Here is a 24,255-nt window from a genome sequence, read left to right as displayed (position 1 = left end):
CTCATATTCAACCTGTAAATGGAGGCTATTTTTGCTGTCAGCCTATGAGAACTCCACTGAGTTTTCCCCCACGCTGGTGAATTTGTGAATAAACACAGAGGTTAATGTGCAATTTTTGCAATCACAGAAAGGGGCCTGTATTGGAGGGGCCTATATTGATGGGGCCTATATTGGTGGGGGTTATATTAGTGACAAAGTCTGCTTAGGGTTTCAGCAACTGTAATAACTTATTTCTAGTCTTACAATCATCCACTTTACTACAAATAGGAAAGAAATAAGACAGAATATGTCTATTGTTGCTCACTTGACTGTCCAAGACAATTGTCAAATAAGTTTGTAAAAGCATTTAAACATTAAGGACAAATTATTGTACATCACGGGCATCACCTTTTAGCTAAAATAAACAGTGTGTTTCTGCTGTTGTGAGCCTTTAACCATCTGTCTTACTTTGTCGTTCACACAGGAGAGAGACTTGACTATCGTGGATCCTCTGGGGAGCCTCAACAACATCATGAAGCTGACGAGGCAGAGAAGAGTCTCTCCACATCAGAACATCTCAAGAAACAGCAGCAGAAATGCACAGGGAATAAACCTAACCACTGCTCTGTCTGTGGGAAGAGTTACTCAAGATCAGATTCACTAAAAGCACACCAGAGAATTCACACTGGAGAAAAATCTTATAGCTGTGATCAATGTGGGAAGAATTTTGCTACGTCTAGCAAGCTGACTATTCACCAGAGAAAACACACAGGAGAGAAATCTTTCCACTGCTCAGACTGTGGGAAGAGTTACTCAAGATCAGATTCACTAAAAGCACACCAGAGAATTCACACTGGAGAGAAACCTTATAGCTGTGATCAATGTGGGAAGAGTTTTACTACATCTAGCCAACTGACTATACACCAGAGCAAGCACACAGGAGAGAAACCTTACAACTGCTCTGACTGTGGAAAGAGTTTTGTTATATCAGGATATTTAAAATCACACCAGAGAATACACACAGGAGAGAAACCTTATACCTGTGATCAATGTGACAAAAGTTTTAGTCACTCAAGCAGCCTGATAGTACACCAGAGAACACACACAGGAGAGAAGCCTTATAGCTGTGATCAATGTGGGAAGAGTTTTACTGAATCTAGTCAGCTGACTAAGCACCAGAGAAAACACACAGGAGAGGAAATCTTACCACTGTTGTGACTGTGGCAAGAGTTTTGTTTTGTCAGGACTTTTATAAATAACACACAGGAGAGAAGTCTTACCTTAACCACACTGCTAACCCTAATGACTAACCTTAACCACACTGCTAACCCTAATGCCTACCTTAACCATACTGCTAACCCTAATGCCTAAACCTTACCTTAACCACACTGCTAACCCTAATGCCTAACCCTTACCTTAACCATACTGCTAACCCTAATACCTAACCCTAACCTAAACCATACTGCTAACCCTAATGCCTAACCCTTACCTTAACCATACTCCTAACCCTAACCATACTGCTAACCCTAATGCCTAAACCTTACCTTAACCACACTGCTAACCCTAATGCCCTAACCTTAACAACACTGCTAACCCTAACCACATTGTTTGAAGAAAATAAAATATATTTTGATTGTTTCAATTTTTTTGGTTACTACATATGTGTGATTTCATCATTTTGATGTCTTCACTATTACAATGTGGAAAATAGTAAAAAATAAAGAAATACCCTTGAATGAATATGAGTGTCGTTATGTTTGGAGGGAAAAGGGGGAGGCTTGCAAGCCGAAGAACACCATCCCAATCATGAAGCACGGGGGTGGCAGCATCATGTTGTGAGGGTGCTTTGCTGCAGGAGGGACTGGTGCACTTCACAAAATAGATGGCATCATGAGGAGGGAAATTATGTGGATATATTGAAGCAACATCTCTTGACATCAGTCAGGAAGTTAAAGCTTGGTCGCAAATGGGTCTTCCAAATGGACAATGACCCCAAGCATACTTCCAAAGGTGTGGCAAAATGGCACTCATTCTGCCCATGAACAAGACAGTAAATAAGGTTAAATACATTTTTTTTAAACACTCTGACCTGAGTGGGCGGGTGCAGTGTCCAGAAGCACATTTCGAAGCGCTCTGATTGGTTGGGAATGGCAGGGCTATGATGGGTGAGGGATAATTTAGGTAGGCTGAGCAGCCAATCTAACGGGACTTAAGGGAAACTGAAGGGACTGTGAGGGGACGTTCGTAGAGCAGGACGGCCTTTATTACACCCACACTACCAAATATGGCGATGAGAGGAAGCCCAGTGGTAGAAGATGGCGAGATGGATTCTGGCCGACATTCTGCACATTTTCTGTGAAATGGTTTATACTTTTACTTTAGATACTTAAGTATATTTAAAAACAAATACTTTTAGACTTTTCCTCAAGTAGTATTTTACTGGGTGACTTTTACTTTTTCTATTAAGGTATCTTTACTTTTACTCAAGTATGACAATTGAGTACTTTTCCCACCACTGTCAGTTATACATCTACTGGTGTCTTGCCACAGATTCCTTACATGAATACAATACCAAAAAAGCAAAAAAGATGCAACACTGTTTCTGGCTGGTCATTACAAAAGGTACAATTTGAATTTATGTTTTTTTTTTTTACTTCATATAGTGGTTGGCAGGATAATATTTACGAATCATTTAAAAATAAACTTCATTAATTTTGTTAATAAGTAGGTATGTGTGTGGCAACATTCAAACTTTTCCCCAACAGATATTATCAATGAAACCATTCCAACAAGGCATGACAAGGCATAGACACAACATCCTGTTGAAACAAGGCATGTATAGATCTATTGTTGTTGAATGGACCAAAAGAAAAATAAATATTTCCTACTGATGAGTCAACAGGGGTAATCGTAGGTATGTCCTGAGGGTCTTGACACGTTCCTGAATTATAAAGCAACACCTGAGGGAATGGCATCTAAAACGATTGTAACATGTTTAGGTGTTACAAAACAAAGAAGTATTTTTACACAATATGTCCCGATTATTTCATATATAATATATGTGTGGAGTAGAATTATCCTTAAGAAAAGCTGTCGATGAAAAGCAGAGAGTTTCACTAGAACTTCCTCAATATTATAAACAAACCAACATGAAGCACACGGACTCCGTAGTACAGAGTAGATCAGTATGACGGTGAAACATATTGCATTGTGGGTAATATAGAAGATAGCCGGAAATAGGTTGTAATATCGCAAAAACATTTGTACTTTTGTACATATAGGTAACCAGATCGTGACTGCGACTTACGTTACTAAGTCTTTAACCACACTGTTGTTACATTGGTGGGTAAAAATGAATGCTTCCTACACGTTAACTTGTCTGAAAATTAAAATATACATTTTACTCACCTGCGTTACCCACTCCAGTCAGCAGATGGCGGTCTGAGACTTTAAGGCAATGCTGTTGGTGTGACGTATAATCTAGTGGACGGGACGCTTCTTTCAACAGCAGCAACAGTTAGTCAGACACCTCCGTAGCTTGCTAGACAAAATAGACGAACCAATAAAGCTCTTTAGACGCTTTCGTGTATATTAGCCACTGTGTTTTAAACACACTTCTGTCGTTTTGTTAGTTATCCCATTTACGGTGTTGTTATTGGTCATCTTGCTGGCTGGTTAAGTTAGCACTAGCCTAGCTAGCTAACGTCCCCGACAATGAGCTCGCTAAGCTACTCACCTCCTGCTAAAACAGAGGGGGTCTGCTGGACGGAGAAAGAGGGTCTGTGGCTGAACGTTGTCGTAAAAGAGGAGAAGGAAGAAGAGGAGGATGTCACTATACAAAAACAAGTAGAGGCTGAAGCCACGGGTATGCTAAAACATAATTTGTTACTGATTTAACTACGTTGGTAACCAGTTTATAATAGCAATAAGGCACCTCGGGGGTTTGTTGTAAATGGCCAATATACCACGGCTAAGGGCTGTGTCCGTGATGCGTCGTGCCTAAGAACAGCCCTTAGCCGTGGTATATTGGCCATATACCCTCTACTTTATTGCTTAAATATAACACATGCCTATACCACATGTATCATGAGCTTAGTTTAACTACCAGAATCCAAAATAAGTTATTTTTACTCCAATGTTTAGAAACAATCTAAATGTAAACCAACACTGTATAGCCTCAACATGGTTAAAACTATAATGTTGATGTCATGGATGGTCAGTCCTTGCATCCATTGGTCTGTCTATGAATTTGAGAGTAGTTAAATTTCTCCAGCCCCATCCATCATCTTATTACCAAAACAGTGGTGGAATTACAGCTTTGTTATTGGTTGAACTGCAGATTGGTTGATGTGGCTTTTTTTTGTTTACTTCTACAGGATCAGTGTCTCTAAATCTGGACAGTTGCTGCTCTGATGGTAAATAATGTACTTACATTCAGTAATCTTGCTCTGATTTGTCATCCCGAGGATCCCAGTAGTTTTGTTTGATAAAATCCGTTTTTATATCCTACCCCGATCCATGTTGTATACAGTGTTTTGCATGAATTCCGACTCTTTGAACTTGCAACAAAACAATATATGAACTCTAATCTGCAACACGTTGTTTAACCCGGTCAAGTTTGGTTCCAATCCCCAGACACTCTAGAAGGCAACCAAACTCGTTTCATCATTCTACATTACGTATTGGCTACGCAACACGTCAATTATACCATGAAGGTCAGCCATCATTAAGCACCAATGACACGAGCTGTGTTCACTTGATGGACAGTGTCTTGGTCCAATGACCACCTATCGTTTTGAAACATAGCTGGCTAGATAGCCAATGAGCTGGGCTTTCCAGCAGTATGTGAACGGAAACAGGACGCACGGTAGTTTACGTTACGCAGCAGTTCGTTCTCTTCTTCAAACTTTTCTCAAAACTGAAAAAGTAAAACATGACAACTAAGAGTGGAAAAGCTAAATCAAAGTCCAAGTATAAACATTTTGATGATATTATTGCAGAAATGGACTGGGAGAGTGACACAGAAGGAATGGAGGAGGACTCTGTGAGTGACCAGAGTTTTGATTCCAGCGCGGAAGAAATGTTTTTGGAAGGAAAAGATCCACTTTTAGATCAGTAAGTAAAATATGTTTTTGCTTCTCATGCTAATGCAGTTGTTTAAATGGTTGCATATTAATTTGAGAGATTTTTCTTGGATTTTTTAAATATATATATGTGTATGTGTATATATATTATTATTTATTTTTTAAATAGTGTATATATATATCTATATATATAGATAGATAGATAGATAGATAGATATATAACACAGTACAATCAAAGTTTGGACACACCTACTCATTCCAGGGTTTTTCTTTATTTTTTACTATTTTCTACATTGTAGAATAATAGTGAAGACATCAAAACTATGAAATAACACATATGGAATCATGTAGTAACCAAAAACGTGTTAAACAAATTACAAATTAAAAATATATTTTATATTTGAGATTCTTCAAAGTAGCCACCCTTTGCCTTGATGAGAGCTTTACACACTCTTGGCATTCTCTCAACCAGCTTCATGAGGTAGTCACCTGGAATGCATTTCAATTAACAGGTGTACCCTGTTCAACCCTGTTGAGGTATACACATAGGCTATGCTAATACATTGTATGTTATGTTGGCTATGACATGCTGTGGCTTTCTTACTGTCTTATTGGTCAACATATTTCATTATAGTGATTGTGTTCCACCCGTAATGTATTGATGCAGGGCTCACCCGTAATGTATTGATGCAGGGCTCACCCGTAATGTATTGATCCAGGGCTCACCCGTAATGTATTGATGCAGAGCTCACCCGTAATGTATTGATGCAGAGCTCACCCGTAATGTATTGATGCAGAGCTCACCCGTAATGTATTGATGCAGGGCTCACCCGTAATGTATTGATGCAGGGCTCACCCGTAATGTATTGATGCAGGGCTCACCCGTAGTGTAATGTATTGATGCAGGGCTCACCTCTACTAAAATAAAGGTTAAATAAAATAACAGTAAACTTGAGATCTAACTGAATGTGTTTTAATCCTCAATAGTGGTAGAGACTCTGACTCTGATGACCGCTGGGTGCCACTCCAAAGAGACCACAGTCCTCCATCCCCTACTCATTCAAACGTAGGAACTGGTTCCTCCAGTATGATCCCTGCTGCTGCTGCCTCTGGCTCCACACCCACCCTGGCCCGGCCATCTAGAGGTGTGAAGAGGTCAGCCCAGAAGCGGAGGAGGGCCAGTGAACCAGCGGCAACTACCACCGAGGCAGAGGACCGTTGGCACACTGTGCTAGAAGATGATGTGGAGCCACTTCCACCAACATTTAGACCGAAAAGGCAGCCAGGACCTCAGCTGGACAAGACTGCAAAGTACAGCCCCCTTCATCTTTTCCAGATGTTTTTCTCCTTGTCAGTTCTTGATTCGCTGGTGTCTAACACCAACAAGTATGGGACTAAGAAACAAGCAGGCAAGAAAGAGGCATGGAAGCCCATTTCCATCCAAGACCTGTACTGTTACATCTCACTGGTCATTTACATGGGGCTTGTGAGGTTGAATAACCTGAAGGACTACTGGAGAAGCTCAACACTCTACCAACTGCCTTTCCCCACCACTGTCATGTCTTCTAACAGGTTTCTGACTATCTCGCGGGCTCTTCATATCAGTGACCCACAAGTTGATGAGGACAATGACAAGAAGAGAGGCACAGCAAGCTTTGATAGGCTCTGCAAAATCAAACCTCTCTACCCCAGCATGGTTGAGGCCTGCAAGACCCATTTTCAGCCCAACCAGAACCTGTCCATAGATGAGAGGATGGTAGCCTCAAAGGATAGAAATGGCCTCAAACAATATACGCGTAACAAGCAAACAAAATGGGCTTACAAACTGTTTGTTCTGGACGATTCTGTGTGTGCCTACACTTGGAATTTTTTTGTTTACGAGGGGAAATCCATCTCAGACGCCGGTAAGGGACAAAGTTATGATTCCGTTATGGAATTATTGGATTTTCAACTGCTTGGGACGGGCTACAAACTGTTTGTTGACAACTTTTACACAAGCCCTACCCTGTTCACAGACCTGAGGAAGCTGAATGTGTGGTCTTGTGGCACCATTTGTCCCAACAGAGTGGGTTTTCCCAAAACAAAAGTAAACGACATGCCAAAGAGGGCTGATAGGGGTACCATGCGATGGATTCGTAAAGATGACCTGCTCTTTGTAAAGTGGATGGATACCAGAGAGGTGGTCATGTGCTCCAGTATCCACAAATCGTACAGTGGCGATCACGTCGTCAGGCGTGTGAAGGACGCTAATGGGGCACGGACCACTAAAGATGTCCCCATTCCAGCTGCTGTAAAGGATTACAACAAGAGCATGGGAGGTGTGGACCTGTCAGACGCTCTGATAGGCTACAACAATGTTCTCCACAAGACAATGAAATGGTACAGGACATTGTTCTATCATTTCATCGACATTGCTGTGGTGAATGCATTCATCCTTCATGAGGAAATGGCTAAGAGCTGTGGACAGACCTCCATGACACAGCTAGCCTTCAGAGAGCTGCTCATCCAGGAGCTCGCTGACTACGGCACAAAGTCCACTGCAGCACCTTCTGTCCGCTCTACATCTGTCCCCTCTACTCCTGTCGCCAGTGGTGTTCACCTGCCAAAATACATCACTGCAGACCTGAATGTGCCTCTGGGTAAAAAGAGCACAGCAGGGAGGCGTCGTTGTGTTCTGTGTCACAAGAAATCTCCCATCACCTGCTCTACTTGTTCTGTTACCCTCTGCTTCACAGCAGAAAGAGACTGCTATGGGACTTGGCATCAGCAGCACAATCTGGTGTAGAGGTGTTGCCCTCTGCTTCACAGCAGAAAGAGACTGCTGTGGGACTTGGCATCAGCAGAACAATATTGTGTAGAGGACTGTGGTTTTAAAAAAAAATCTAATTGTAAATAGTTTCCCCCCCCTTCTCACTTTGTGTGGTTTGTGGTGCATTTATGACATTAGATCACTGTTGGCTGCTAACTTGGCCCTTATCTTAAATAGTTCTCTTCTGTGTTGGGAGGCGTTGGATCAGCGTTCTCATCTCATGTTAGTACCTTTTACGTAGGGAAGCTAAAGATCCATCATGAATGACATTCCTGGAGGTATGTGTCAACTTACATTGTTTTTTATTGCCATAGAATTTTAGTATGTTTTCTATAGTCATTAAGTGTTGGGCAAACTCATGAGGGACACCTGGGAAAACTTCATACTAAATATGATGTAGTGCTGTCATTCTTCATACTAAATATGATGTAGTGCTGTCACTATACTATATGATGTAGTGCTGTCATTCTTCATACTAAATATGATGTAGTGATGTCATTCTTCATACTAAATATGATGTAGTGATGTCATTCTTCATACTAAATATGATGTAGTGATGTCATTCTTCATACTAAATATGATGTAGTGCTGTCATTCTTCATACTAAATATGATGTAGTGCTGTCATTCTTCATACTAAATATGATGTAGTGATGTCATTCTTCATACTAAATATGATGTAGTGATGTCATTCTTCATACTAAATATGATGTAGTGATGTCATTCTTCATACTAAATATGATGTAGTGCTGTCATTCTTCATACTAAATATGATGTAGTGCTGTCATTCTTCATACTAAATATGATGTAGTGCTGTCATTCTTCATACTAAATATGATGTAGTGCTGTCATTCTTCATACTAAATATGATGTAGTGATGTCATTCTTCATACTAAATATGATGTAGTGATGTCATTCTTCATACTAAATATGATGTAGTGCTGTCATTCTTCATACTAAATATGATGTAGTGCTGTCATTCTTCATTCTTCAATGTATCAGTCTGACACTTTGCTGCCATGTGTTGGACAACAGCTACATGATCCTGTCAACTTCCTGTCAACTTCCTGTCAGCTTCCTATCAACTTCCTGTCAACTTCCTGTCTCAATGTAAAGACCTTTCTTTTGCATTTCAACGATGATCAAATAGAAATCAAATGTTTTTCTGTTTTGTTTTATCTTATTTTAGATCTATTGGCTCCTGAGTGGCACAGCGGTCTATGGTACTACAGACCCTGGTTCGAATCCAGACTGTGTCACAGCGGTCTATGGTACTACAGACCCTGGTTTGAATCCAGGCTGTATCACAGCGGCCTAAGGCACTGCATCTCAGTGCAAGAGGCGGCACTGCAGTCCCTGGTTCGAATCCAGGCTGCATCACATCCGGCCGTGATTGGGAGTCCTCCCACATTCTGAATTCTTGCGCTTTCGTCCACCCCAGTTTTATCATTGCAATGTGATACAACAAGTGTCAATGGTTTGCTTTAGGACCATGTCGGATTCCTCAGAGCAGCTGTTTTTAGTTTATAGTCTGCTCGATTTAGGACTGGCCGTCCAACATTATGCATGCCCACCATGGTACTGGTCAGCTGCTATTTGAGAACTCATCTGGTTTAGACATCAAACTCTTATTGCACTTATTGCTTATTGCTCTTATTGCACATATATATTTTTTTACCTTTATTTAACTGGGCAAGTCAGTTAAAAACAAATTCTTATTTACAATGACGGTCTACACCGGCCAAACCCGGACGACGCTAGGCCAATTGTGCGGAGCCCTATGGGACTCCCAATCACAGCCCGTTGTGATACAACCTGGATTCGAACCAGGGTGTCTGTAGTGACGCCTCAAGCACTGAGATGCAGTGCCTTAGACCGCTGCGTCACTTTGGAGCCGTTGTACAACTGTTTTTAGAGAATATTGTACTGCAAGGTATGCTATATGTGTAGGCTATGCTATATGTGTAGGCTATATGTGTAGGCTATGCTATATGTGTAGGCTATGCTATATGTGTAGGCTATGCTATATGTATTAGCTGTCTGTGTTAGCTATGCTAAAAAATAAAAAAAAATGTAATTAAAATGTATGCACTCTACTGTAAGTCGCTCTGGGTAAGAGCGTCTGCTAAATGACTAAAAAATGTGCTATATGTGTAGGCTATATTGTACTATTGTATATTTTACTGCAAGGTATGCAATATGTGTAGGCTATATGTGTATGCTATATGTGTAGGCTATGCTATATGTATTAGCTATGTGTGTTAGCTATGCTATATGTGTAGGCTAAGCTATATGTGTAGGCTATGCTATATGTGTTAGCTATGCTATATCTATTAGCTATATGTGTAGACTATGCTCTGTGTTAGCTATGCTATATGTGTAGGCTATGCTGTATGTGTTAGCTATGCTATATGTGTTGGCTATGCTATGTGTGTAGGCTATGCTGTATGTGTTAGCTATGCTATATGTGTAGGCTATGCTCTGTGTTAGCTATGCTATATGTGTAGGCTATGCTATATGTGTAGGCTATGCTATATGTGTTAGCTATGCTATATGTGTTAGCTATGCTATATGTGTTAGCTATGCTATATGTGTTAGCTATGCTATATGTGTTAGCTATGCTATATGTGTTAGCTATGCTATATGTATTGGCTGATATGCAGCTGTCGTCTTTAAACCTCCATTCTAGGATACATTACACAAACACTTCTTTCTATATACATGTTTTTATTTGGGTTTCTGTGCAAAGTACATGATTGGAATGTTTCTTTAAGCCTGCAGCTAGTTACTTGAAATGAGACATATAATCAGGCCAAAACATGATTCAAAAATACAATTAACTGACATGGATAGGTAGCTTGAAATGAGACATATAATCAGGCCAAAACATGATTCAAAATTACAATTAACTGACATGGATAGGTAGCTAATGAAACACAAATGGACATTTACAGTAGCTGGCTAGGCTATTCAAACTGTAACATTGGCTGGCTTTCAACGGTTTGGCGAGCCCACAGCGGTTTGGCGAGCCCACAGCGGTTTGGTGCAACGTGGCCCATCCTGCTCTGCTGAACTGGCACTCGGACCTGCCCTGGATGGTCGCCCATGAGATCCTCCCGGTCAGGGCCGTTATGCATTCCCGAGGCATGGTGAGGACACCCGCGTGCCCCCGACCAGGCTGCGCCCAAGATGAGTCGGTGGGCCACTTGCTTTGGGTGTGCAGAGCCGCCAGGGACCTGTGGAAGGAAAGCAGGCCCCCTGATCTCCCCGTGTCTGCCAGCAGGGGAGGACCTAATGCCCCCAGCTCGTGCTGTATGGGGTGGACCGAAGGCCTATTTCACCGAAGGCCTTCACCTCTGGTCCACCCTCACGTGTCTGATGGAAGCACTGTGGTAGGTAGCAGAACGAGTAGAGACCAGGCAGTGGCCATGGAAGCACTGTGGTAGCTAGCAGAACAAGTAGAGACCAGGCAGTGGCCATGGTAGCCACGGAAGCCCTGGGGTGGTACAGAAGAAAGGGGGCCTCGACCCCAGGCGAAGGGTCCCCCACAACACCCATGGCCCCGGCGGCCACGGACCTGACAGCGCTGCGGCGCCTAGGGCGATGCTCCTAGGGGAGGGATCTTCTCTGGGCCCCGATGGACAGGACGGTAATTGATTCGAAGGAGGCGACTTTGATAAGGACTCACCCCGTTCCTGTACAAAGGACCAAAGACAGCCTGATAAAATAAAATAAAGACTTTTTAACATAGTTTTCATGTCTTAAACATGTTTTACCTTGTTTAATCATTTGTACACATGTTAAATGGCTTTTACAGAATTTGATTTTTTTTTTACAAGGAAAATTTACTTTTATTTATGGTTGTTTCTATTGTTTTTAAAATATGTACTTTTTAACAAATGTAATAACACTGTTTCATGTTTTTATGCCGTTTTTCTGTGTATAAAATGATGTGCAAAAATATATGAGCTGTTTTAAAAGAACAATAACATTTTTCCCCCCAAAAATAAGAAAATTGGCTAGCTTTCAATACATTGGATAAATGGTGGAGTTACCTCTTCATACTATCCAGATAATTATTATTGCATACTGAACATTTCAAATGCACTCTAAAACATATATTTATCTAATTTCAGTCTTTGGGAGCTAGATACATCTGTTTCTCTTCATCAGACAGCAGCTCACGTTTTCACAAGAGGCTGTAGTTACATCGTAGATACAAGCAGGCCATTGGCTGCCTACATCACGAGGGGTATGTACGGGACCTCTGATTGGTTCCAAGTTTAGGAGTTCGGCAAATTTGCCTGAGCAGACAGAGTGTTAAAATATACTTTTTATGAGAAAATGTGCAAGAATTTAAGGTGACAACAAATGTTATAGTCGTCATACACTGTTTTACTGTGATATTTTACCCACTCCAGTTAGCAAATGGCCGTTTGGGGCTTTTAGGTTATGTTGCTAGTGTGACGTATAATCTAGTGGACGGAACGCTTCTTTCAACAGCAGCAACAGTTGGTCAGCCACCTCCGTAGCTTGCTAGCCAAAATAGCTGAACCAATAAAGCTCTTTAGTGTATATTAGCTAATGTGTTTTAAACCCACTTCTGTCGTCTAGTTAGTTATCCGCTTTAATTTCATATTTACGGTGTTGTTGTTATTAGTCTGCTAGCTGGCTTGTTAAGTTAGCATTAGCCTAGCTAACATCTCCGACCATGAGCTCACTAAGCTACTCTCCTGCTGCTACAGAAGAGATCTGCTGGACGGAGAAAGAAGGACTCGTGAAAGAGGAGGAGGAAGAGGAGGCTGTTACAATACAAGTAGAGGTTGAGGCTGTTACGGTGAAAGAAGAAGATAAAGACGTTTCAGTGAAAGAAGAGGAAGACGCGTTCAGAGTGAAAGAGGAGGAGGATGTTACAGTAAAAGAAGAAGAGAAAGAGGATGATGTTACTGTTAAGGAAGAAAAGAGAGACGTTACGGTGAAAGAAGAGGAAGACCCGTTCAGAGTGAAAGAGGAGGAGGATGTTCCAGTAAAAGAAGTGGAAGATGCAGTTTTTGGAGTGAAAGAGGAGGAGGGGGAGATGACTGTCACATCGAAAAAGGAAGAGGAGGAAACTGGATATCTGGGGCCGGTTTCCCAAAGGCAACTTAAGGCATCCAATGGTTCTAACGATGAACTTAGCCATAAGATGCTTTTGGGAAACATAGCCCTGATTAACACTAGTAAGTACTGTCTTAAAAACAGAGGCACAAACTCTGCAGTTGTTGAACTGATATGTGGTGTTAAAGGGGAAATATGCAGTTGCTACATCCATATTTGAACTTTTAAATTGTTTATTTATAGCCATTGATTCTTGAAGAATATAACACATGCCTCATGAGCTTAGTTCAACTGTTGTACCCCATCAGAACCCCAAATAAGCTTTTTCTACTCCAATGTTTAGAAACAATGTAAACCAACACTGTATAGCCTCAACATGGTTAAAACTATAATGTTGATATCATGGATGGTCAGTCCTTGCATTTATAGGTCTGTCTGTGAATTTGAGACTAGTTACATTTCTCCAGCCCCATCATCTTATTACCAAAACAGTGGTGGAAATACAGCTTTGTTATTGGTTGATTGATTGTTGAGTGGCTTTTTTAAAGGGGCAACCTAGTTTTTAAACAAACAAAATGGCTGCCCAGAGTCCTGAGCTGTGTTAGAATACTCATACTAACTGTACTATTTGTGAAGTAAATTGAGTAAATTGGTCTGTCTGTGAATTTGAGACTAGTTACATTTCTCCAGCCCCTGAGAGGCGCAGCGTTCTAAGGCACTGCATCACAGTGCTAGAGGCGTCACTACAGACACCCTGGGTCGAATCCAGGCTGTATCACAACCGGCCGTGATTGGGAGTCCCATAGGGCGGCGCACAATTGGCCCAGCATCATCCGGGCTTTGTCGGTGTAGGCCGTCATTGTAAATAAGAATTTGTACTTAACTGACTTGCCTAGTTAAATAAAATCTTATTACCAAAACAATGGCGGAATGACAGCTTTGTTATTGTTTCAACTGCAGATTGGTTAATTGATGTGTGGCTTTTTTAAAGGGGCAACTTAGTTTTTAAAAAGTAACAAAATGCTAACCCTGACGCTTGGTTCTGTTAAACAGCTGAGGGATGTCGGCTGGAGAAATGTAACCACTCTCAAATTCATAGAGAAAGCTATTGTAGCAACCGTAACACAAAACCTGGGGACCTCGTCAAGAAGTTCAAACATCTTGGCGTAACAGTTATAAGGTGTTGGCTTGACAGTCAGTGGACCCAGGTTTGAGTTCAGCTCAGGGCTGAGGTCATAATGATAGTTTTAACCAGGTTCCCAGGCTATACAGTGTTTGTTTACAAACAGTGGAGTTTAACAAGCTTATGTTTTGGTTTCTGGTGGGGAAATCAAGTTGAAACATTTGAGGCATTTATAAGTTATATTCTTCCAGAATCAATGGTTGTATAGTAAATGGGTCTTTCTATAACTGCCAGTGAAGATTTCCTTATGATGTCATAATGATATGTCTGACCCCATTTAGTCATTTGGTCGACCAAGATCTTTTGAGTCGAGCAGTCACAAATATACATATTTTTTATGGCACGAGACGCCTGTCTCAGTGGTCTAATCCATTGCGGAGGCTGCGGGGACAGTACATGATTTTGGCCCTAATTTTAGCTCTCTCGGACAACTTTTTGAGATCGGAGACAAAATCCCCATGTTGTTGCCTACTTGGGGTGTGCGGCCGTCAACGACGGTCGTTTAATGTGAGCTGGTCAGAGACACAATCACTCTCTCGCTCACCAATTAGTGCGCAAGGCATGTCCGGGTTTGGCCCGGGGTAGGCCATCATTGTAAATAAGAATTTGTTCTTAACTGACTTGCCTAGTTAAATAAATAAATAAAAACAATTCAAATAAGATGCTTTTCTCAAAATAAAAGTGAAATACATTTTAAAAAGTCTAAATAATATAAAAGGCATGTCTCTCTCCAGATTCCCTTCCACCAATTGGTGCACATTCATTGTTTCCTAACTTCATGGTGTGAATTGTTTGCCCTTTTGATTGTTAGTGTCTATCAATTCCCCCGATACATAAAATCACCAGTTCTACATTTCCCATTAATTCACTCCCTTTCCTCAGATCATATTAGTGTGTTCAGATGTCTTCATGAGAAGATTTTCCGGATGTCTCACTGTCTTGACAGAGATCGCTGTAGCTCTGTACCACTGCAGCTTTATGGGGGTTTTGTTTTATAACATTTCAGTGGAGGTACAGACATCAACTCTAAGGGTTTAACCTGTCTCCTCCCCTTCATCTGATTGGACTGGATTTAACAAGTGACATCAATAAGGATCATAACCTTTAACCTCGTCAGTCTGTCATGGAAAGAGCAGGTGTTCATAATGTTTTGTACACTCAGTGTATATAGTCTTCTGTCCCTGTGAGTTCACATGTGGAACTGCATGAAATGTGTTTTAGTTTCCCATCATTTAGAAATGCGATCCCAATGTCCCACATTGTCCTCTTTATTAATAGAAAGACTCATATACAGTAAAGCATTAGTTTAAAACCAAAATGGACCAATCCTTTGATCGCCCCCTGTATTATCAGCCACTGAAATAGGAGAGACTTTGTCCCCTCTCTGTTTGTCTACTCAACCCCCATGTAGCCCATAGCAACCTGATGACTCAGAGTCATGTCATAAACAAGTACAACGGTCACCGTGGGGGAAAATAACTGATGTTCACCATCTGGGACAGTCTAGATTTACCAGGGTATTACTTCTAAATAAACTGTTCACCATCTGGGACCATTCAACAGTCTAGATTTACCAGGTTATTACTTCTAAATAAACTGTTCACCATCTGGGACCATTCAACAGTCTATATTTACCAGGTTATTACTTCTAAATAAACTGTTCACCATCTGGGACCATTCAACAGTCTAGATTTACCAGGTTATTACTTCTAAATAAACTGTTCACCATCTGGGACCATTCAACAGTCTAGATTTACCAGGTTATTACTTCTAAATAAACTGTTCACCATCTGGGACCATTCAACAGTCTAGATTTACCAGGTTATTACTTCTAAATAAACTGTTCACCATCTGGGACCATTCAACAGTCTAGATTTACCAGGTTATTACTTCTAAATAAACTGTTCACCATCTGGGACCATTCAACAGTCTAGATTTACCAGGTTATTACTTCTAAATAAACTGTTCACCATCTGGGACCATTCAACAGTCTAGATTTACCAGGTTATTACTTCTAAATAAACTGTTCACCATCTGGGACCATTCAACCGTCTAGATTTACCAGGTTATTACTTCTAAATAAACTGCTGTTCACCATCTGGGACCGTTCAACAGTCTAGATTTACCAGGTTATTACTGCTAAATAAACTGTTCACCATCTGGGACCATTCAACAGTCTAGATTTACCAGGTTATTACTTCTAAAGAAAAATACTTTTTAGGGTTCTCATAGGCTTACAATTTTTGTTTTGATTGTTGCTTGAACAGTCGCTAAGATAATATTTGGTTCTGATAGTTGCAAAATACCTGTTTTGGATGCAGCACTTGTTAGCTTGAATGCTAACGCTCACTGACAAGCTGGTAGCAAAGCTAGCCACAGAGCATTTTACTGGTTGAAGTGTTTTTTAAGTATAAAGCAGTTGATGTGAGACGATTGCAAACATTTTTGCTCCATGCAGATTTACGACATCCTTATCAAACGGTTTCTGTATTAGCAGGGACGAGTTTCTGCAACTAAATTGTGAATCGCCCTCGTGCGGCAATTTGAGCAAACACAGAAAGGGAACTATATTCTAACCTAGAGTCATCAATGTTAAAGTGAAAAAAATAAGACTAAATATGACTGTTGTTGATCACTGACTGTCATGTTAAGACAATTGTCAGATAAGTTTGTAAAGCCATTTAAACATTCATTACAGACGTAAATTGTTGTACAACGTCATGGGAATCACCTTTTAGCTAAAAATAAACAGTGGATTTCTGCTGTTGTGGGCCTTTAACCATCTGTCTGACATTCATATTTCACACAGGAGAGAGCGGTGACTATTGTGGATCCTCTGGGGAGTCTCAACTACATCATGAAGCTGACGAGGCAGAGAAGAGTCTCTCCACATCAGAACACCTCAAGAAACACCAACGGAAACCCACAGGGAAGAATTCTCACCACTGCTCTGACTGTGGGAAGAGTTACTCAAGATTAGATTCACTAAAAATACACCAGAGAATTCACACAGGCGATACAGCTCACTGCTCTGACTGTGGGAAGAGATTCACCACTATAGCAAACCTTAAAATACATCAGAGAATCCATACAGGAGAGAAACCTTATAGCTGTGATCAATGTGGGAAGAGTTTTACTCATTCAAGCTGCCTGAAGATACATCAGAGAACACACACTGGAGAGAAACCTTATAGCTGTGATCAGTGTGAGAAGAGATTTGTTACATCTAGCCGTCTGACTATACACCAGAGAACACACACAGGAGAGAAACCTTATAGCTGTGATCAATGTGGGAAGAGATTTGTTTCATCTAGCCGCCTGACTATACACCAGAGAACACACACAGGGGAGAAACCTTTTAGTTGCTCTGACTGTGGGAAGACCTTTTCAAAATTATATACATTACAATTACACCAGAGAATTCACACTGGAGAGAAACTTTATAGCTGTAATCAATGTAGGAAGAGTTTTAATCGCTCAAGCTTGCTGAAGGTACATCAGAGATCACACACAGGAGAGAAATCTTTTATAGCTGTGATCAATGTGGAAGGAAATTTGTTACATATAGCAGTCTGACTAGACACCAGAGAAACACATCTTATAGCTGTGATCAATGTGACAAGAGATACTCTGATAAAAGATCTCTGATCAAACATCAGAAAATACATGAAGGAGTTGTTTCATGATATCAATGAAATGATGCCACAATGTAGAATGTTTTAACATTGTTGTAGGACTATTTTAATGATGTCACAATGTAGAATGTTTTAACATTGTAGAAGGAGTATTTTAATGATGTCACAATGTAGAGTGTTTTAACATTGTAGTAGGACTATTTTAATGATGTCACAATGTAGAGTGTTTTAACATTGTAGTAGGACTATTTTAATGATGTCACAATGTAGAACCCTAAATGTTTGTCCCCTGTTCTATTGATTTCAACATGATATGGATATTAGCCTCAGGGGGAAAATCCAGGCTCTGAATTGAAAGAGTATTATTTATGTGATTTAACATAAAACAGTGTTCCGTTACACTTACCACGTTGGCGACCCACAAGAATCAAAATGGAACACTTCAATATGTAGCTAGCTGTTTTCTACAAATTGTCCTCTAACCAGTGATGTACACATTATTCCCAGATTCCATGTGGGGATGACAAAAAAGTGTTCAAATCAAACTTTATTTGTCACATGCGCCGAATACAACAAGTGTAGACTTTATCGTGAAATACTTACTTTACAAGCCCTTAACCAACAGTGCCGTTCAAGAATAAAATATTTACCAAGTAGACTAAAATAAAAAGTAACACAATGAGAATAACAATAACGAGGCTATATACAGGGGGCACCGGTACCGAGTCAGTGTGTGGGGGTACAGGCTAGTTGAGGTAATCTACATGTAGGTGGGGGCAAAGTGACTGTATATAGCCTCGTTATTGTTATTCTCATTGTGTTACTTTTTATTTTAGTCTTCTTGGTAACAAACAACGAATAGCAGTAGTGTACAAAAGGGGGGTAAATGTAAATTGTCCGGTGGTGATTTTATGAATTGTTAAGCAGTCTTACGGATTGGGGGTAGAAGCTGTTGAGGAGATTTTTGGTTCTAGACTTGGTGCTCCGGTACCGCTTGCCGTGCGGTAGCAAAGACAACAGTCTATAACTTGGGTGACTGGAGTCTCTGACAATTTTATGGGCTTTCCTCTGACACCACCTATTATATAGGTCCTGGATGGTAGGAAGCTTGGCCCCAGTGAAGTACTGGGCCGTTCAAACTACACTCTGTAGCGCCTTACGGTCAGATGCCGAGCAGTTGCCATACCAGGTGGTGATGCAACCGGTCAGGATGCTCTCGATGGTGCAGCTGTAGAACCTTTTGAGGATCTGGGGGACCATGCCAAATCTTTTCAGTCTCATGAGGGGGAAAAGGTTTTGTCATGCCCTCTTCACAACTGTCTTGGTATGTTTGGACCATTCTAGTTTGTTGGTGATGTGGACACCAAGGAACTTGAACTTGAAACTCTCGACCCACTCCACTACAGCCCCGTCGATGTTAATGGGGGCCTGTTCGGCCTGCCTTTTCCTGTAGTCCACGATCAGCTCCTTAGTCTTGTTCACATTGAGGGAGAGGTTGTTGTCCTGGCACCACACTGCCTGTTCTCTGACCTCCCTGTAGGCCGTCTCATCGTTGTCGGTGATCAGGCCTACCACTGTTGTGTCAGCAAACTTAATGTTGGTGTTGGAGTCGTGTTTGGCCATGCAGTCGTGGGTGAACAGGAAATACAGGAGGGGACTAAGTACACACCCCTGAGGGGCCCCATTGTTAAGGATCAGCATGGCAGACGTGTTGTTACCTACTCTTATCACCTGAGGGCGGCCCGTCAGGAAGTCCAGGATCCAGTTGCAGAGGGAGGTGTTTAGTCCCAGAGTCCTTAGCTTAGTGATGAGCTTCGTGGGCAATATGGTGTTGAATGCTGAGCTGTAGTCAATGAACAGGATTCTCACATAGGTGTTAGTTTTGTCCAGGTGAGAAAGGGCAGTGTGGAGTACAATAGAGATTGCATCATCTGTGGATCTGTTGGGAAGGTCTGTGAATTGGAGTGGGTCTAGGGTGTCCGGGAGGATGTTGTTGATGTGAGCCATGACCAGCCTTTCAAAGCACTTCATGGCTTGCGTTTCTCTTCAGTTTGGGGACCCCTAAATTTAAATGCATTACTCCAAAATGTAGCTGACTGTCTTCTGCAGGTTATCTTTTACCTCACTGGTTAGAGGACATCTCCCATTTCCATGTGTTTTTTTAGTTGTGTTAGTTTCAACAGCAGGTACAACCTGATTTCCCCCCTAATAGATATCAGTGATTTTGGATATTACATCCTATTCTTACTATTTTAATCAATGTCATTTCCTTAGAATGCTCATTAGTCTTTCAGTTTTATTGTTATTCTTTAGTATTTTAGCAAATAGATATAAATTTTTTAAATTGTTTTTCATTCGTTGTGTTGCATCCATGTCTGAAATGTGCTGTATAAATAAAGCTTGATTTGATTTGAACATATTGCAAAACAAATTAACCCAATGACCGACCAATCAACAGACTCTTGCAAAACCAATCAACAAATATGTGCAAAAGCAAAACATATCTTGGTCCATCTTAGTATGAAAAACAGTATAATTTCAATATATCTCCCACTATGTCAAAATTGTGCTTGTGTGGTATGTAAGTTTGTATCTCTTTTTAACCAATCAAGTACATTTTTGTTGAAAATGAACAATTTTGAAATCAACAATACGTCAAAGGATTCAACTATTGAAAACTGAAACAATCAAATGGATCGACCAGATCAATCCCACTTTTCCAGCCTGCTGAAGGCGTGGTGGAGTGGTAAACACCACCCCCGGCTCTACCAGGGGCTTGAGGTGGTCTCCCACAGCTCTGCTGGTGGAGTGGTAAACACCACCCCCGGCTCTACCAGGGGCTTGAGGTGGTCTCCCACAGCTCTGCTGGTGGAGTGGTAAACACCACCCCCGGCTCTACCAGGGGCTTGAGGTGGTCTCCCACAGCTCTGCTGGTGGAGTGGTAAACACCACCCCCGGCTCTACCAGGGGCTTGAGGTGGTCTCCCACAGCTCTGCTGGTGGAGTGGTAAACACCACCCCCGGCTCTACCAGGGGCTTGAGGTGGTCTCCCACAGCTCTGCTGGTGGAGTGGTAAACACCACCCCCGGCTCTACCAGGGGCTTGAGGTGGTCTCCCACAGCTCTGCTTATGTCATGTTCTGTGGCCTTGCCGTTCCATTTCTTGACTGATATTTAGGGATATTATACTGAAAAATATATAAAACGCAACATGTTTCATATAACAATAATAATAAAAGACCCAGAAATTTTCTACAAAAAAACGTATTTCTCTCTAATTTTGTGAAAACATTTGTTTACATCCATGTTAGTGAGCATTTCTCCTTTGCCAAGATAATCCATCCACCTGACAGGTGTGGCATATCAAGAAGCTGATTAAACAGCATGATCATTATTATCACTTTTTTGGTTACTACATGATTCCATATGTGTTATTTCATAGTTTTTATGTCTTCACTATTATTATACAATGTAGAAAATAGTTTTTTTTAAATAAAGAAAAACCCTGGAATGAGTAGGTGTGTCCAAACTTTTGACTGGTACTGTATATATATGTATTGTTACATGTAGGAGCAGTATAGAGCTAGCTGCTTATTTTGATACTATCTGTTTGACTGAATGAATATGAAATAGTCTTAAATGTAAAAAAGACTAATTTACCAGCTAGCTCTGCTCCACAGCAATACAAGTTCCCATTGGCTGTAGTGACCATAACATTGTGGTAATAAAATAATTTATAAGAGATGTTACAAAATGTTTTCTCAGGACGTTTTGTTGAAGATGTGAAACATGTTGGTCTGATGTGTATCAGGAAGTGGAAGTCCAACATGGATGTTGATCTGATGTGTATCAGGAAGTGGAAGTCCAACGTGGATGTTGGTCTGATGTGTATCAGGAAGTGGAAGTCCATCATGGATGTTGATCTGATGTGTATCAGGAAGTGGAAGTCCAACATGGATGTTGGTCTGATGTGTATCAGGAAGTGGAAGTCCAACATGGATGTTGATCTGATGTGTATCAGGAAGTGGAAGTCCAACATGGATGTTGATCTGATGTGTATCAGGAAGTGGAAGTCCAACATGGATGTTGATCTGATGTGTATCAGGAAGTGGATATAGAAGCAGCACTGGAAGAATTTGTACAATTATTTTAATCAATTGTTGCACCTGTTATTAAGAAACTAACTGTTAGAGCCCCCTGGATTGATGATGAATTGAACAAATGGTATGATGTAGGCCGTCATTGCAAATAGTAATTAGTCTTGAATTGACTTGCCTAGTTAAATTAAGGTTAACTAAATTAAATAAAAATTAATTATGCAAAAGAGGTGACAAACAAGTCAGGCTCCTCAGCTGATTGGTTAACATACTGTCAATTTAGAAATATTGTGGCTGAACTTAAAAAGAACAATAAATGATACCAAACCAAGTTAAATGATATTACCAAACCAAGATAAATTAAATTAAACACAACGGGGAAATACTTTGGAGTACCTTAAAACCTCTCTGGGATATGTGGCACGGTAGCGTCCCACTTGGCCAATAGCCAGGGAAAATGTAGAGCGCCAAATTCAAAAAAATGATATAAAATCAAACTTTCATTAAATCACACATGTAAGATACCAAATTAAAGCTACACTCGTTGTGAATCCAGCCATCATGTCAGATTTCAAAAAAGGCTTTTCGGCGAAAGCATAAGATGCTATTATCTGATGATAGCACAACAGTAAACAAAGAGAGTGTAGCATATTTCAACACTGCAGGCACGACACAAAACGCAGAAATAAAATATAAATCATGCCTTACCTTTGACGAGATTCTTTTGTTGGCACTCCAATATGTCCCATAAACATCACAAATTGTCCTTTTGTTCGATTAATTCCGTCCATATATATCCAAATTGTCCATTTATTTGGCGCGTTTGATCCAGAAAAAAACAGCTTCCAGTTTGCTCAACGTCACTACAAAATATCTCAAAAATGACCTCTAAACTTTGCCAAAACATTTCAAACTACTTTTGTAATACAACTTAAGGTATTTGTAAACGTTAATAATCGATCAAATTGAAGACGGGTCTATCTGTTTTCAATACAGAAGATCAACAAACTAACGCTACTTTTCTAGTCTTGCGCAACTCTCAAACAGTACCCATGACGTTACACTGTTTCCAGGTGGCCTTACTTCTTCATTGCACAAAGGAATAACCTAAAACTATTTCCAAAGACTGGTGACATCCAGTGGAAGCGGTAGGAACTGAAAACAGGGTGATTAGATATCAATATCCCAATGAAACTCATTGAACAGACAGTGACCTAAAAAAAAAAAATGGTTAGTCCTCGGGGTTTTGCCTGCTACATAAGTTCTGTTATACTTACAGACATGATTCAAACAGTTTTAGAAACTTCAGAGTGTTTTCTATCCAAATCTACTAATAATATGCATATCTTATATTCTGGGGATGAGTAGAAGGAAGTTGAAATTGGGCACGCTATTTATCCAAAAGTGAAAATGCTGCCCCCTATCCTAGAAAAGTTTTAAATGGTTTCATGGGCAGAAAACCCAGTTAATCTCCACCATTCATTAAAGTTGATGGGTCGTTTATAACAAATATTGCCAATCATTTAAATGACTATTTCACTTCCAAAGTGAAAAAAAACTCTAAAGTGAAATGACAACATTGAACAGTGAACCATCATATTTTTTTGTATAAAAAGATAAAATAGTGAAAGAGAAGGTTTGCTGTTTTGAATTTGGTCAAGTTAGCGAGAGGTGTACAGTGGCTTGTGAAAGTATTTACTCCCCGTGGCATTTTTCCTATTTTGTTGCCTTACAACCTGGAATTAAAATTGATTTTATTTTTTTGGGGGGGGGGTTGTATCATTTGATTTACACAACATGCCTATTAAGTCATACCACAGATTCTCAATTGGATTGAGGTCTGGGCTTTGACTACGCCATTCCAAGACATTTAAATGTTTCCCCCTAAACCACTCGAGTGTTGCTTTAGCAGTATGCGTAGGGTCATTGTCCTGCTGGAAGGTGAACCTCCATCCCAGTCTCAAATCTCTGGAAGACTGAAACAGGTTTCCCTCAAGAATTTCCCTGTATTTAGCATCATCCATCATTCCTTCAATTCTGACTAGTTTCCCAGTCCCTGCCGATGAAAAACATCCCCACAGCATGATGCTGCCACCACCATGCTTCACTGTGGGGGTGGTGTTCTCGGGGTGACGAGAGGTGTTGGGTCTGTGCCAGACATAGCATTTTCCTTGATGGCCAAAAAGCTCACTTTTAGTCTTATCTGACCAGAGTACCTTTTTCCATATGTTTGGGGAGTCTCCCACATGCCTTTTGGCAAACACCGAACCGTGTTTGCTTATTTTTTTCTTTAAGTAATGGAAAGAATATGGCACCACAACAAACCTGCCATAGCAAATTCATAGCAAATGGGCTTAATACATATGCACGCACC

General features: G+C 40.7%; 1 protein-coding gene and 1 pseudogene across 2 annotated transcripts; both read left to right on the top strand.

Annotated features, from left to right (window-relative positions):
- The window catches only part of LOC139542145 (zinc finger protein 665-like), a 294,018-nt pseudogene extending 272,967 nt beyond the window's left edge, over positions 1-21,051 (top strand).
- On the top strand, positions 3,454-8,306 carry LOC139547824 (piggyBac transposable element-derived protein 4-like). Of its 2 annotated transcripts, XM_071356940.1 has the most exons (4): positions 3,454-3,844; positions 4,356-4,394; positions 4,980-5,094; positions 6,051-8,306. In XM_071356940.1, the coding sequence occupies exons 1-4, from the start codon at positions 3,694-3,696 to the stop codon at positions 7,846-7,848; spliced, it is 2,103 nt and encodes a 700-aa protein (XP_071213041.1). In that variant the 5' UTR covers positions 3,454-3,693; the 3' UTR covers positions 7,849-8,306. The 2 variants fall into 2 exon arrangements, with proteins under 2 accessions (XP_071213041.1, XP_071213050.1); XM_071356949.1 differs by lacking the exon at positions 4,980-5,094 and having other exon boundaries at positions 3,746-3,844.
- Positions 21,052-24,255: the final 3,204 nt, after the last annotated feature.

The sequence above is a fragment of the Salvelinus alpinus genome, chromosome 2 (assembly GCF_045679555.1).
Source record: "Salvelinus alpinus chromosome 2, SLU_Salpinus.1, whole genome shotgun sequence".
In the NCBI taxonomy this organism is placed as follows: Eukaryota; Metazoa; Chordata; class Actinopteri; order Salmoniformes; family Salmonidae; genus Salvelinus; species Salvelinus alpinus.
This window is presented reverse-complemented; position numbering and strand designations above follow the sequence as displayed.